Genomic DNA, 14,292 nt, shown 5'->3' with positions numbered 1-14,292 from the left:
GGACTACGAGAAATAGAATTACCGGTGAGTAAATTCTTATTTTCTCTGACGTCCTAAGTTGATGCTGGGACTCCGTAAGGACCATGGGGATTATACCAAAGCTCCCAAACGGGCGGGAGAGTGCGGATGACTCTGCAGCACCGAATGGGCAAACTCTAGGTCCTCCTCAGCCAGGGTGTCAAACTTGTAGAATTTAGCAAACGTGTTTGACCCCGACCAAGTTGCCGCTCGGCAAAGTTGAAGAGCCGAGACCCCTCGGGCAGCCGCCCAAGAAGAGCCCACCTTCCTCGTGGAATGGGCTTTCACTGATTTAGGATGCGGCAGTCCAGCCGCAGAATGTGCAAGCTGGATCGTACTACAGATCCAGCAAGCAATAGTCTGCTTTGAAGCAGGTGCACCCAACTTGTTGGGCGCATACAGGATAAATAGCGAGTCAGTCTTTCTGACTCCAGCTGTCCTGGAAACATATATTTTCAGGGCCCTGACTACGTCCAACAATTTGGAAGCCTCCAAGTCTTTTGTAGCCGCAGGCACCACGATAGGTTGGTTCAGATGAAAAGCTGATACCACTTTAGGGAGAAACTGGGGACAAGTCCTCAATTCTGCCCTATCCATATGGAAAATCAGATAAGGGCTTTTACATGACAAAGCCGCCAATTCTGATACACGCCTGGCCGAAGCCAAGGCCAACAACATGACCACTTTCCACGTGAGATATTTCAAATCCACGGTTTTCAGTGGCTCAAACCAATGTGACTTTAGGAAATCCAACACCACGTTGAGATCCCAAGGTGCCACTGGAGGCACAAAAGGGGGCTGAATATGCAGCACTCCCTTAACAAAAGTCTGAACTTCAGGTAGTGAAGCCAGTTCTCTCTGGAAGAAAATCGATAGAGCCGAAATCTGGACCTTAATGGAACCCAATTTAAGGCCCATAGTCACCCCTGACTGTAGGAAGTGCAGAAAACAGCCCAGCTGAAATTCCTCCGTTGGGGCCTTCCTGGCCTCACACCACGCAACATATTTTCGCCATATGCGGTGATAATGGTTTGCGGTTACTTCTTTCCTAGCTTTAATCAGCGTAGGAATGACTTCCTCCGGAATGCCCTTTTCCTTCAGGATCTGGTGTTCAACCGCCATGCCGTCAAACGCAGCCGCAGTAAGTCTTGGAACAGACAGGGCCCCTGCTGCAGCAGGTCTTGTCTGAGCGGTAGAGGCCATGGGTCCTCTGAGATAATTTCTTGAAGTTCCGGGTACCAAGCTCTTCTTGGCCAATCCGGAACAATGAGTATAGTTCTTACTCCTCTTCTCCGTATTATCCTCAGTACCTTTGGTATGAGAGGAAGAGGAGGGAACACATAAACCGACCGGTACACCCACGGTGTCACTAGAGCGTCCACAGCTATCGCCTGCGGGTCTCTTGACCTGGCGCAATACTTTTCTAGCTTTTTGTTTAGGCGGGACGCCATCATGTCCACCTGTGGCCTTTCCCAACGGTTTACAATCAGTTGGAAGACTTCTGGATGAAGTCCCCACTCTCCCGGGTGGAGGTCGTGCCTGCTGAGGAAGTCTGCTTCCCAGTTGTCCACTCCCGGAATGAACACTGCTGACAGTGCTAACACGTGATTTTCCGCCCATCGGAGAATCCTTGTGGCTTCTGCCATCGCCGTCCTGCTTCTCGTGCCGCCCTGTCTGATTACATGGGCGACCGCCGTGATGTTGTCTGACTGGATCAGTACCGGCTGGTTTTGAAGCAGGGGTTTTGCCTGACTTAGGGCATTGTAAATGGCCCTTAGTTCCAGAATATTTATGTGCAGGGAAGTCTCCTGACTTGACCATAGTCCTTGGAAGTTTCTTCCCTGTGTGACTGCCCCCCAGCCTCGAAGGCTGGCATCCGTGGTCACCAGAACCCAGTCCTGTATGCCGAATCTGCGGCCCTTCTGAAGATGAGCACTCTGCAGCCACCACAGCAGAGACACCCTTGTCCTTGGAGACAGGGTTATCAGCCGATGCATCTGAAGATGCGATCCGGACCTCTTGTCCAACAGGTCCCACTGAAAGGTTCTTGCATGGAACCTGCCGAATGGAATTGCTTCGTAGGAAGCTACCATCTTTCCCAGGATCCGCGTGCAGTGATGCACCGACACCTGTTTTGGTTTTAGGAGGCCTCTGACTAGAGATGACAGCTCCTTGGCCTTCTCCTCCGGGAGAAACACTTTTTTCTGTTCTGTGTCCAGAACCATCCCCAGGAACAGTAGACGTGTCGTAGGGACCAGCTGCGACTTTGGAATGTTTAGAATCCAGCCGTGCTGTTGTAGCACCTCCCGAGATAGTGCTACCCCGACCAACAACTGCTCTCTGGACCTCGCCTTTATCAGGAGATCGTCCAAGTACGGGATAATTAAAACTCCCTTCTTTCGAAGGAGTATCATCATTTCGGCCATTACCTTGGTAAAGACCCTCGGAGCCGTGGATAGACCGAACGGCAACGTCTGGAATTGGTAATGACAAATCCTGTACCACAAATCTGAGGTACTCCTGGTGAGGATGGTAAATGGGGACATGCAGGTAAGCATCTTTGATGTCCAGTGATACCATGTAATCCCCCTCGTCCAGGCTTGCAATAACCGCCCTGAGCGATTCCATCTTGAACTTGAATTTTTTTATATATGTGTTCAAGGTTTTTAAATTTAAAATGGGTCTCACCGAACCGTCCGGTTTCGGTACCACAAACATTGTGGAATAGTAACCCCGTCCTTGTTGAAGTAGGGGTACCTTTACTATCACCTGTTGTGAATACAGCTTGTGAATTGCTTGTAACACTGCCTCCCTGCCTGAGGGAGTGGTTGGCAAGGCAGATTTTAGGAAACGGCAGGGGGGAGACGTCTCGAATTCCAGCTTGTACCCCTGAGATACTATCTGAAAAATCCAGGGATCCACCCGTGAGCGAGCCCACTGATTGCTGAAATATTTGAGACGGGCCCCCACCGTACCTGGCTCCGCCTGTGGAGCCCCAGCGTCATGCTGTGGACTTAGAGGAAGCGGGGGAGGACTTTTGCTCCTGGGAACTGGCTGTATGCTGCAGCTTTTTTCCTCTGCCTCTGGGCAGAAAGGACGCGCCTTTAACCCGCTTGCCCCTATTGCGCCGAAAGGACTGTACCTGATAATACGGTGCTTTCTTTGGCTGTGAGGGAACATGGGGTAAAAATGTAGACTTCCCAGCCGTTGCTGTGGAAACGAGGTCCGAGAGACCATCCCCGAACAACTCCTCACCCTTATAAGGCAGAACTTCCATGTGTCTTTTGGAATCTGCATCTCCTGTCCACTGCCGAGTCCATAACTCTCTCCTGGCAGAAATGGACATTGCACTAATTTTGGATGCCAGCCGGCAAATATCCCTCTGTGCATCCCTCATGTATAAAAGTGCGTCTTTAATATGCTCTACGGTTAGCAATATAGTGTCCCTGTCTAGGGTATCTATATTTTCTGACAGGGAATCTGACCATGCAGCTGCAGCACTGCACATCCAGGCTGAAGCAATACCTGGTCTCAGTATAACACCTGTGTGTGTATAAATAGATTTTAGGATAGAAAGCAGGAGGCTATCAGCAGATTCCTTCAGGGCGGCTGTATCCGGAGACGGTAGTGCCACCTTCTTTGACAAGCGTGAGCGCTTTATCCACCCTAGGGGATGTTTCCCAACGTGACCTATCTTCTGGCGGGAAAGGGTACGCCATTAGTAACCTCTTAGAAATTACCAGCTTCTTATCAGGGGAAGCCCACGCTTCTTCACACTTCATTTAACTCCTCAGATGGAGGAAAAGCTACTGGTAGTTTTTTCTCTCTAAACATAATACCCTTTTTTGTGGTACCGGGGGTAACATCAGAAATGTGCAACACATTTTTCATTGCCTCAATCATGTAACGTGTGGCCCTACTGGAAGTTACATTAGTCTCGTCGTCGACACTGGAGTCTGTATCTGTGTCGACATCTGTGTCTGCCATCTGAGGAAGCGGGCGTTTTAGAGCCCCTGATGGCTTTTGTGACGCCTGGGCAGGCACAGGCTGAGAAGCCGGCTGTCCCACATTAGGTATGTCGTCAAACCTTTTATGCAAGGAGTCGACACTGTCGCGTAATTCCTTCCACAGCACCATCCACTCAGGTGTCGACCCCGCAGGGGGTGACATCACATTTACAGGCATCTGCTCCGCCTCCACATAAGCCTCCTCATCAAACATGTCGACACAGCCGTACCGACACACCGCAAACACACAGGGAATGCTCTGACAGAGGACAGGACCCCACAAAGCCCTTTGGGGAGACAGAGAGAGAGTATGCCAGCACACACCAGAGCGCTATATAACACAGGGATCCCACTATAAATAAGTGTTTTCCCTTATAGCTGCTTTTTATATATATATATATATATCTATCCTGCGCCTAAATTTAGTGCCCCCCTCTCTCTTTTTTACCCTTCTGTAGTGTTCAGACTGCAGGGGAGAGCCAGGGAGCTTCCTTCCAGCGGAGCTGTGAGGGAAAAATGGCGCCAGTGTGCTGAGGGAGATGGCCCCGCCCCCTTTCCGGCGGACTTCTCCCGCTTTTTTCTGGAATACTGGCAGGGGTATTTTTACATCTATATAGCCTCTAGGACTATATAGGATGTAGATTTGCCAGCCAAGGTGTCATATATTGCCCTCAGGGCGCCCCAGCGCCCTGCACCCATCAGTGACCGGAGTGTGAGGTGTACATGAGGAGCAATGGCGCACAGATGCAGTGCTGTGCGCTACCTTGGTGAAGACCGAAGTCTTCTGCCGCCGATTTTCCGGACCTCTTCATGCTTCTGGCTCTGTAAGGGGGACGGTGGCGCGGCTCCGGGAACGAACACCAAGGTCTGGTCCTGCGGTCGATCCCTCTGGAGCTAATGGTGTCCAGTAGCCTAAGAAGTCCAAACTACCACCTGTTAGGTAGGTTCGCTTCTTCTCCCCTTAGTCCCTCGCTGCAGTGAGTCTGTTGCCAGCAGATCTCACTGTAAAATAAAAAACCTAAAATATACTTTCTTTCTAGGAGCTCAGGAGAGCCCCTAGTGTGCATCCAGCTCAGCTGGGCACAAGATTCTAACTGAAGTCTGGAAGAGGGTCATAGTGGGAGGAGCCAGTGCACACCAGTTAGACCTAAAGCTTTCTTTATAGTTGTGCCCAGTCTCCTGCGGAGCCGCTATTCCCATGGTCCTTACGGAGTCCCAGCATCCACTACGGACTACGAGAAATAGAATTACCGGTGAGTAAATTCTTATTTTTACAGGGTGGCTGCTGTCAACAGCCTCCCTGCAGTGAGGGACTTAGGGGGGGAGCAGCGTCTGCACTGCGTAGTTTGAGCCACTGTCTCTGCTGACTTTGTCTGCTGCTGACAGCAGCCACCCTGTAAAACAAACACTAAAAAATAACTTTTACTAAGGAAACTCTGGAGAGCTCCCCTAGCTGTGACCGGCTCCTTCGGGCACATTTTCTAAACGGAGTCTGGTATGAGGGGCATAGAGGGAGGAGTCAGCCCACACTCTCAAACTCTTAAAGTGCCATTGGCTCCTGGTGGACCCATCTATACCCCATGGTACTAATGTGGTCCCCAGCATCCTCTAGGACATAAGAGAAATAGTTATCAACGGTAAGTCTACCATAACTATTATATCTTATTATTGCAAATATTTTCATGCTTCCTTCCAGGCAACTAGTCTACGTGAAAAATGACCTGTCTGATATACTGTCAGCAGCCCTCCCAGTTTCAAAAGAACTACACATTACTATTTTAATAAAAAACACAAATAATAATTTAACCCAAGCGAGAATTTCTGGCATGATCTGTAATTAGATGATGTCACGTTACACGGTCGGGTTAGTGATTAGTGAATGAATGTTGCTGCATTTCTCCAGCCTGATGTGGACTCCATGTTATAATGCATACAGGCAAAATCAGCGACTTGTATATAGTTTAAATGATACGCAAACAAAATAGTGAAAAACTGATTTATTACAATGCACAAAATATAGAGAAAAAATCTGAAAGTAAACATGAAACAAAATTATATAAAGACCTCTGTAGCTATTTAAAAAAAAAAACAGGTGACCAAAGGGGCTGATTTAGAATTTAGTGCAAATTTAGCAACTAGGTGCAAAGTTTTGTGCTTCACGGTTGGTTGGGTGAATGGGAAAATGAATCTGTCTTGGGCAGGATAACACAGACCAGCCCAATGTGTTTAGAAATAAATACAGCTGACCTGAATGTGTGCAGCATGGTAAGGATTGCAATTGTAGCACCTGGCCAAAGTTTGCATCAAACTAGGTCAGCCCCTAAATGCACTTTTACTTCTAAAGGATTACTCATCTGGTAAAGAGCATACCCCCTTTACACATTTGCTCAGGATCTTACCAGTCCTTGGCAGGTGAACAACAGGTAGAAACACTTTCGTAAGAGGGACACTGAATCTATAATAAAATGCTGATTGGTAGGGAGAGGTGAGCACTAAAGAATTGTATCAGAACTGGTGATTTGAGATGAAAAGTTGTGATTATAATGGAAAATACCTTCCTCTACAGCAAGGTTTTATTTTCATATCCTAATAGCTTTTAAATAACACAACTTTTCAGTTCTGTGAGGGAGACATTTTAAGTAGAAGTCTCAGCAACAGCATGTGCAATAATAATCCCTTCATGATGAAGCACAAATATATAATTTCAGTCAGTTCCACAAAGATTTACACATTTGTGAAAGTTAAGAAATGTATCCCTAAATGTATCTCACTTTGGGTTTGTGGACCTCTAAAGCACTTATCAATACAGTCTTCATAGTGCAGATGTGGTAATTGTCACCTCTTGGCACAGTGGCTGAGCCTGTCCTTACAGTCTATAGTCATATAGTGTGGCTGTGAAACAGATAACTCAGAACATGGAACTGGCACATGTTGGCTTTCTGCAGAGAATGTAACCAGATTTACCATCATCATTGCTGTGGCATCACATATTTGAAATGTCAATGTAAGCTGCCCTCTTTCCATATATTTATCCTGAACAACCACCAATTTTAAGACCCAAGGTCACTGCGTGTAGTGACAAAATGCTCCACCCCCTATATAAGAACTTCTGATAAGGGTTACTGAGAAACAATACAATAGCAGTGAAAAGCACAGCCCAGTAATTGTAGGTGTTTTGTCAAGAGGGAACAGCTGACTTCTCCATACATCTTATTGTACTGTATATACTATACACAGACATCTGTAACACAAGTCACCCCCCATGTAAAGTTGGCTAAGCACTGAGGACGAAATGTACAATGTTCTAAATAACTCACATGACAATGAACAGACTGACGAGCAGCATTGGAGAAAGGGCTAGAAGATGAGACCTAGTGATTGGTGGTATATAACTGTGCATATACATCTATATATAGCATTATGAGCATCCCCTAATCGCCACATCAGTGGTAAGTGTTCAGTTTATCTGTTCCTTAAGTAGTACTGCTGCATGGAATAGGCCAAAACAAAGTCCTCAAAACTATTTAACTATTAAATCTAGGATTCATCATTGCATTAAGGCTCTAATGCAAAATAGTGCAGCTACAGTCAGATAAAGGCTCCAGCTCCCAAAGCACCACACAAAAAAAAATATATATAAAAAAGTAAAAGAATTTAAAATACATTTCTAGGCAACATGTGAAAAAGAAACACAAGATCCATAAGCTAGATATAGAATTTCAGAGATGAAGCCTAAATTGCACTTTGTCTTGTGGAGACCCCAAACTTCTACCTGATGATACATCCATTTTACCAAACACATGGCTCTCCATTCGTTGCACCGCAGCCCAGGCTCTCTGCATTTCCCACTGGCTGCACTGCACAGCGCAGCCCAGGCTCTCTGCATTTCCCACTGGCTGCACTGCACAGCGCAGCCCAGGCTCTCTGCATTTCCCACTGGCTGCACTGCACAGCGCAGCCCAGGCTCTCTGCATTTCCCACTGGCTGCACTGCACAGCGCAGCCCAGGCTCTCTGCATTTCCCACTGGCTGCACTGCACAGCGCAGCCCAGGCTCTCTGCATTTCCCACTGGCTGCACTGCACAGCGCAGCCCAGGCTCTCTGCATTTCCCACTGGCTGCACTGCACAGCGCAGCCCAGGCTCTCTGCATTTCCCACTGGCTGCACTGCACAGCGCAGCCCAGGCTCTCTGCATTTCCCACTGGCTGCACTGCACAGCGCAGCCCAGGCTCTCTGCATTTCCCACTGGCTGCACTGCACAGCGCAGCCCAGGCTCTCTGCATTTCCCACTGGCTGCACTGCACAGCGCAGCCCAGGCTCTCTGCATTTCCCACTAGCTGCACTGCACAGCGCAGCCCAGGCTCTCTGCATTTCCCACTAGCTGCACTGCACAGCCCAGGCTCTCTGCATTTCCCACTGGCTGCACTGCACAGCGCAGCCCAAGCTCTCTGCATTTCCCACTGGTTGTGTTGCACTGCACTGCACTGCACTGCACAGCACAGCCCAGGCTCTCTGCATTTCCCACTGGTTGCACTGCAGCATGCGGCCCAGGCTCTCCGAATTTCTCATGTTTATCTCTAACTTAAAAACAGTACACAAGCAAACAAATGTTTTTGCAGATCACTTCAATATCCTGATAATTACAAATTTCTCCAAAAAAAAAAAAAAAAAATTACTTTGACAGGGGTAGTTTGTCTTGCTGAAAGATAGGACTGAAAATATTACACTTTATGTACACTTCAGATGTGGTTCTAAAAGGCCAATTAATTGGGACAGACACTATAGGCAAGCGTCCATTTCTATACAGATCCTTCCCATTGGTAGATAATGAACACAGAGGTCATTCTTGTGTATCAGAAAACTGGAGAACAGCAGATAGCACAGAACAGTACACGCGTGGCTAATGGGAGAGGGGCGAATCGGACATATTTGTAAGAAAATAAATTTAAACACAGATTCGTTTTAAAAACGGCATTTTCACATATTTCATTCTTAAATGAGTAAAACAAAACAGGGTCTATAAAAAAACCAAAACATGGCTAAGTAACTTAAAAAAAAAAAAAACATGGATAGAGACTTCAAGGTACAACTTCAAGAGCTGTAAATAGCAGAGCAACAGTAGAAGTGGAATAAAACTGCAAGAAGTAAAAGCAAGTGGTATACAAAGGCCACGTCCATTTCTTGACTGCCGCAAACAAACTTTTAAAAGTGGAACATAAGAAATCCCCCTCCCACCAGAAAGTCAGGAGCCATGAATAAGACCAAAGTGTCTTAATGCACATTCAGTGGAGTGTTCCTTTAAAGCATCTCTATAAAAAGAAGTAGTTCATACAAAAATAACGCAAGGCAATCTCTATGTAAAAGGGAAGATGTCCCAGTGGCGGCGGTGGCCTCCCCATTTCAGTGGTAAGTGGGCTTCCCGTTGGAGAAACCACATGGTAGGCAGAGGTATGAGCTGTAGCTGGTGTGTGCTGTGTGGAGTCCTGTACTGCCATCTATCTGTCTTTGGATCCCAGCTTTTCGATCAGTTCTTGAAGGGGAGCCAGCTCTCGGCGGTCAATCAGATTAAATTCCTGCAAAATAAAACAAGCAAAGAATACAAGGCTGAATAAAGCACATCATATAATCAGCAGCTCAGGCAATACCAACTGACTGATTTTCCAGACCTACTATAGGGATCACTGTCCAATTTGGACAAATGCAATTTCATTGACCACATTTCTGTATTGTCTGTTTGTAATGAATAGACTATAAGGAAGAGTCATAATTCATCCGTCCCCTTTTTGATCTACAGTGGTTACTTGTGCAGCAATTGACTTATGCAAATGGAGCTCCCATTACAGTTCTTACCTGTACAAAGAAAATGAAATGTTTAAAAGACGTGTTGAGATGTGCTTCTTCCTGTAGCTGCATAACAGAGTCAAAGTGCTGGTGGTATATGTGAGCATATACACGGAACAGGCGCTTCAAGATGGTCTTTGCCACAGACATGAAGTTCTTTGGGAAGGGTACACCTGATAATTGAGGAAACACAGGAACATTAACACTTGGGTCCAACAATAGGAAAAATCAAATCTGATTAGTGTTCCATCAGCGGAGTCTTGCATAAGCCAGCAGTGACTGAATACTATAAGATAGCGAGTCTCACTGGTATTGCTTGTTCTATAGACCGCATATCCATTCACCCAGAAGATTCTGTCCTCTGCAGTACAAAAAGAAAAAAAAATAGATACAGGTTGAGTATCCCTTATCCAAAATGCTTGGGACCAGAGGTATTTTGGATATCAGATTTTTCCGTATTTTGGAATAATTGCATACCATAATGAGATAATAAGATTTTACTTACCGATAAATCTATTTCTCGTAGTCCGTAGTGGATGCTGGGACTCCGTAAGGACCATGGGGGATAGCGGCTCCGCAGGAGACAGGGCACAAAATAAAAGCTTAAGGATCAGGTGGTGTGCACTGGCTCCTCCCCCTATGACCCTCCTCCAAGCCTCAGTTAGGATACTGTGCCCGGACGAGCGTACATAATAAGGAAGGATATTGAATCCCGGGTAAGACTCATACCAGCCACACCAATCACACCGTACAACTTGTGATCTGAACCCAGTTAACAGTATGATAAACGCAAAGGAGACTCTGAAAAGATGGCTCACAACAATAATAACCCGAATCTTTGTAACAATAACTATATACAAGTATTGCAGACAATCCGCACTAGGGATGGGCGCCCAGCATCCACTACGGACTACGAGAAATAGATTTATCGGTAAGTAAAATCTTATTTTCTCTGACGTCCTAGTGGATGCTGGGACTCCGTAAGGACCATGGGGATTATACCAAAGCTCCCAAACGGGCGGGAGAGTGCGGATGACTCTGCAGCACCGAATGAGAGAACTCCAGGTCCTCCTCAGCCAGGGTATCAAATTTGTAGAATTTAGCAAACGTGTTTGCCCCTGACCAAGTAGCTGCTCGGCAAAGTTGTAAAGCCGAGACCCCTCGGGCAGCCGCCCAAGATGAGCCCACTTTCCTTGTGGAATGGGCTTTTACTGATTTTGGCTGTGGCAATCCTGCCACAGAATGTGCAAGCTGAATTGTACTACAAATCCAACGAGCAATCGTCTGCTTAGAAGCAGGAGCACCCAGCTTGTTGGGTGCATACAGGATAAACAGCGAGTCAGATTTTCTGACTCCAGCCGTCCTGGAAACATATATTTTCAAGGCCCTGACAACGTCAAGCAACTTAGAGTCCTCTAAGTCCCTGGTAGCCGCAGGTACCACAATAGGTTGGTTCATGTGAAATGCAGAAACCACCTTAGGTAGAAATTGAGGACGAGTCCTCAATTCCGCCCTGTCAGAATGAAAAATTAAGTAAGGGCTTTTATATGATAAAGCCGCCAATTCTGACACACGCCTGGCTGAAGCCAAGGCTAACAGCATCGACACCTTCCATGTGAGATATTTTAAGTCCACAGTGGAAAGTGGTTCAAACCAATGTGACTTTAGAAAACTCAACACCACATTGAGATCCCAGGGTGCCACTGGAGGCACAAAAGGAGGCTGTATGTGCAGCACCCCTTTTACAAATGTCTGAACTTCAGGTACTGAAGCCAGTTCTTTCTGGAAGAAAATCGACAGGGCCGAAATTTGAACCTTAATGGACCCTAATTTTAGGCCCATAGACAGTCCTGTTTGCAGGAAATGAAGGAAACGACCCAGTTGAAATTCCTCTGTAGGGGCCTTCTTGGCCTCACACCACGCAACATATTTACGCCAAATGCGGTGATAATGTTTTGCGGTTACGTCCTTCCTGGCTTTGACCAGAGTAGGGATGACTTCTTCTGGAATGCCTTTTTCCCTCAGGATCCGGCGTTCAACCGCCATGCCGTCAAACGCAGCCGCGGTAAGTCCTGGAACAGACAAGGCCCCTGCAGTAGCAGGTCCTTTCTTAGAGGTAGAGGCCACGGTTCGTCCGTGAGCATCTCTTGAAGTTCCGGGTACCAAGTCCGTCTTGGCCAATCCGGAACCACGAGTATAGTTCTTACTCCTCTCCTTCTTATGATTCTCAGTACTTTTGGTATGAGAGGCAGAGGAGGGAACACATACACTGACTGGTACACCCACAGCGTTACCAGAGCGTCCACTGCTATTGCCTGAGGGTCCCTTGACCTGGCGCAATATCTGTCCAGTTTTTTGTTTAGACGTGACGCCATCATGTCCACCTTTGGTTTTTCCCAACGGTTTACAATCAGGTGGAAGACTTCTGGGTGAAGTCCCCACTCTCCCGGGTGAAGGTCGTGTCTGCTGAGGAAGTCTGCTTCCCAGTTGTCCACTCCCGGAATGAATACTGCTGACAGTGCTATCACATGATTTTCCGCCCAGCGAAGAATCCTGGCAGCTTCTGCCATTGCCCTCCTGCTTCTCGTGCCGCCCTGTCTGTTTACGTGGGCGACTGACGTGATGTTGTCCGATTGGATCAACACCGCCTGACCCTGAAGCAGAGGTTTTGCTTGACTTAGGGCATTGTAAATGGCCCTTAGTTCCAGAATGTTTATATGAAGAGACGTTTCCAAGCTTGACCACAGGCCCTGGAAATTCCTTCCCTGTGTGACTGCTCCCCAGCCTCTCAGGCTGGCATCCGTGGTTACCAGGATCCAATCCTGAATGCCAAATCTGCGGCCCTCTAGTAGATGAGCACTCTGCAGCCACCACAGGAGAGACACCCTTGTCCTTGGCGACAGGGTTATCCGCTGATGCATCTGCAGATGCGATCCGGACCATTTGTCCAGTAGATCCCACTGAAATGTTCTTGCATGGAATCTTCCGAATAGAATCGCTTCGTAAGAAGCCACCATTTTCCCCAGGACCCTCGTGCACTGATGCACTGAGACCTGTCCTGGTTTTAGGAGGTTCCTGACTAGCTCGGATAACTCCCTGGCCTTCTCCTCCGGGAGAAACACCTTCTTCTGGACTGTGTCCAGAATCATTCCTAGGAACAGTAGACGTGTCGTTGGAATCAGCTGCGATTTTGGAATATTTAGAATCCACCCGTGCTGACGTAACACTACCTGAGATAGTGCTACTCCGACTTCTAACTGTTCCCTGGATCTTGCCCTTATCAGGAGATCGTCCAAGTAAGGGATAATTAAAATGCCTTTTCTTCGTAGAAGAATCATCATTTCGGCCATTACCTTGGTAAAGACCCGAGGTGCCGTGGACAATCCAAACGGCAGCGTCTGAAACTGATAATGACAGTTTTGTACTACAAACCTGAGGTACCCTTGGTGAGAAGGGTATATCGGGACGTGGAGATAAGCATCTTTGATGTCCAGAGACACCATATAGTCCCCTTCTTCCAGGTTTGCTATCACTGCTCTGAGTGACTCCATCTTGAATTTGAACCTTTTTATGTAAGTGTTCAAGGATTTCAGATTTAAAATTGGTCTCACCGAGCCGTCCGGCTTCGGTACCACAAACAGCGTGGAATAATACCCCTTTCCTTGTTGCAGGAGGGGTACCTTGATTATCACCTGCTGGGAATACAGCTTGTGAATGGCTTCCAAAACTGCCTCCCTGTCGGAGGGAGACTTTGGTAAAGCAGACTTCAGGAAACGACGAGGGGGAAACGCCTCGAATTCCAGTTTGTACCCCTGCGATACTACCTGTAGAATCCAGCGATCCACTTGCGAGTGAGCCCACTGCGCGTTGAAATTCTTGAGACGGGCCCCCACCATATCTGAGTCTGCTTGTAAAGCCCCAGCGTCATGCTGAAGACTTGGCAGAAGCAGGGGAGGGCTTCTGCTCCTGTGAAGCGGCTGCATGGTGCAGTCTTTTTCCTCTTCCTCTGCCCCGGGGCAGAAAAGAATGGCCTTTTGCTCGCTTGTACTTATGGGAACGAAAGGACTGAGTTTGAAAAGACGGTGTCTTTTTCTGCTGATGTGGAGTGACCTGGGGTAAAAAGGTGGATTTTCCAGCCGTTGCCGTGGCCACCAGGTCCGATAGACCAGCCCCAAATAACTCCTCCCCTTTATACGGCAATACTTCCATGTGCCGTTTGGAATCCGCATCCCCTGACCACTGTCGCGTCCATAACGCTCTTCTGGCAGAGATGGACATAGCACTTACTCTTGATGCCAGGGTGCAAATATCCCTCTGTGCATCACGCATATATAGTAATGCATCCTTTAAATGTTCTATAGTTAACAAAATATTGTCCCTATCCAGGGTATCAATATTCTCGGTCAGGGAATCCGACCATGCGACTC

General features: G+C 47.4%; 1 protein-coding gene across 5 annotated transcripts in view; it reads right to left on the bottom strand.

Moving 5' to 3' along the window:
- MOB1A (MOB kinase activator 1A) overlaps positions 1 to 14,292 on the bottom strand; it is a 340,751-nt gene that overhangs the window by 266,810 nt on the left and 59,649 nt on the right. For 2 of the 5 annotated variants that reach the window (XM_063932118.1, XM_063932119.1), the window contains exons 5-6: positions 9,875 to 10,038; positions 6,008 to 9,597 (exon numbers count right to left, since the gene is read on the bottom strand). The exons of 2 other annotated variants lie outside the window; for them this stretch is intronic. In XM_063932118.1, the coding sequence (XP_063788188.1) occupies positions 9,520 to 9,597; positions 9,875 to 10,038 (242 nt within the window). In that variant the 3' untranslated portion in view covers positions 6,008 to 9,519. Of the gene's footprint in view, positions 1 to 6,007; positions 9,598 to 9,874; positions 10,039 to 14,292 lie in introns of those variants that run through there. One more of the 5 variants, XM_063932123.1, reaches the window with a different exon arrangement.

This window comes from Pseudophryne corroboree, chromosome 6, assembly GCF_028390025.1.
Source record: "Pseudophryne corroboree isolate aPseCor3 chromosome 6, aPseCor3.hap2, whole genome shotgun sequence".
NCBI classification, from domain to species: domain Eukaryota; kingdom Metazoa; phylum Chordata; class Amphibia; order Anura; family Myobatrachidae; genus Pseudophryne; species Pseudophryne corroboree.
The sequence above is the reverse complement of the archived record's forward strand: the minus strand, read 5'-3'. Positions and strand labels throughout refer to the sequence as shown.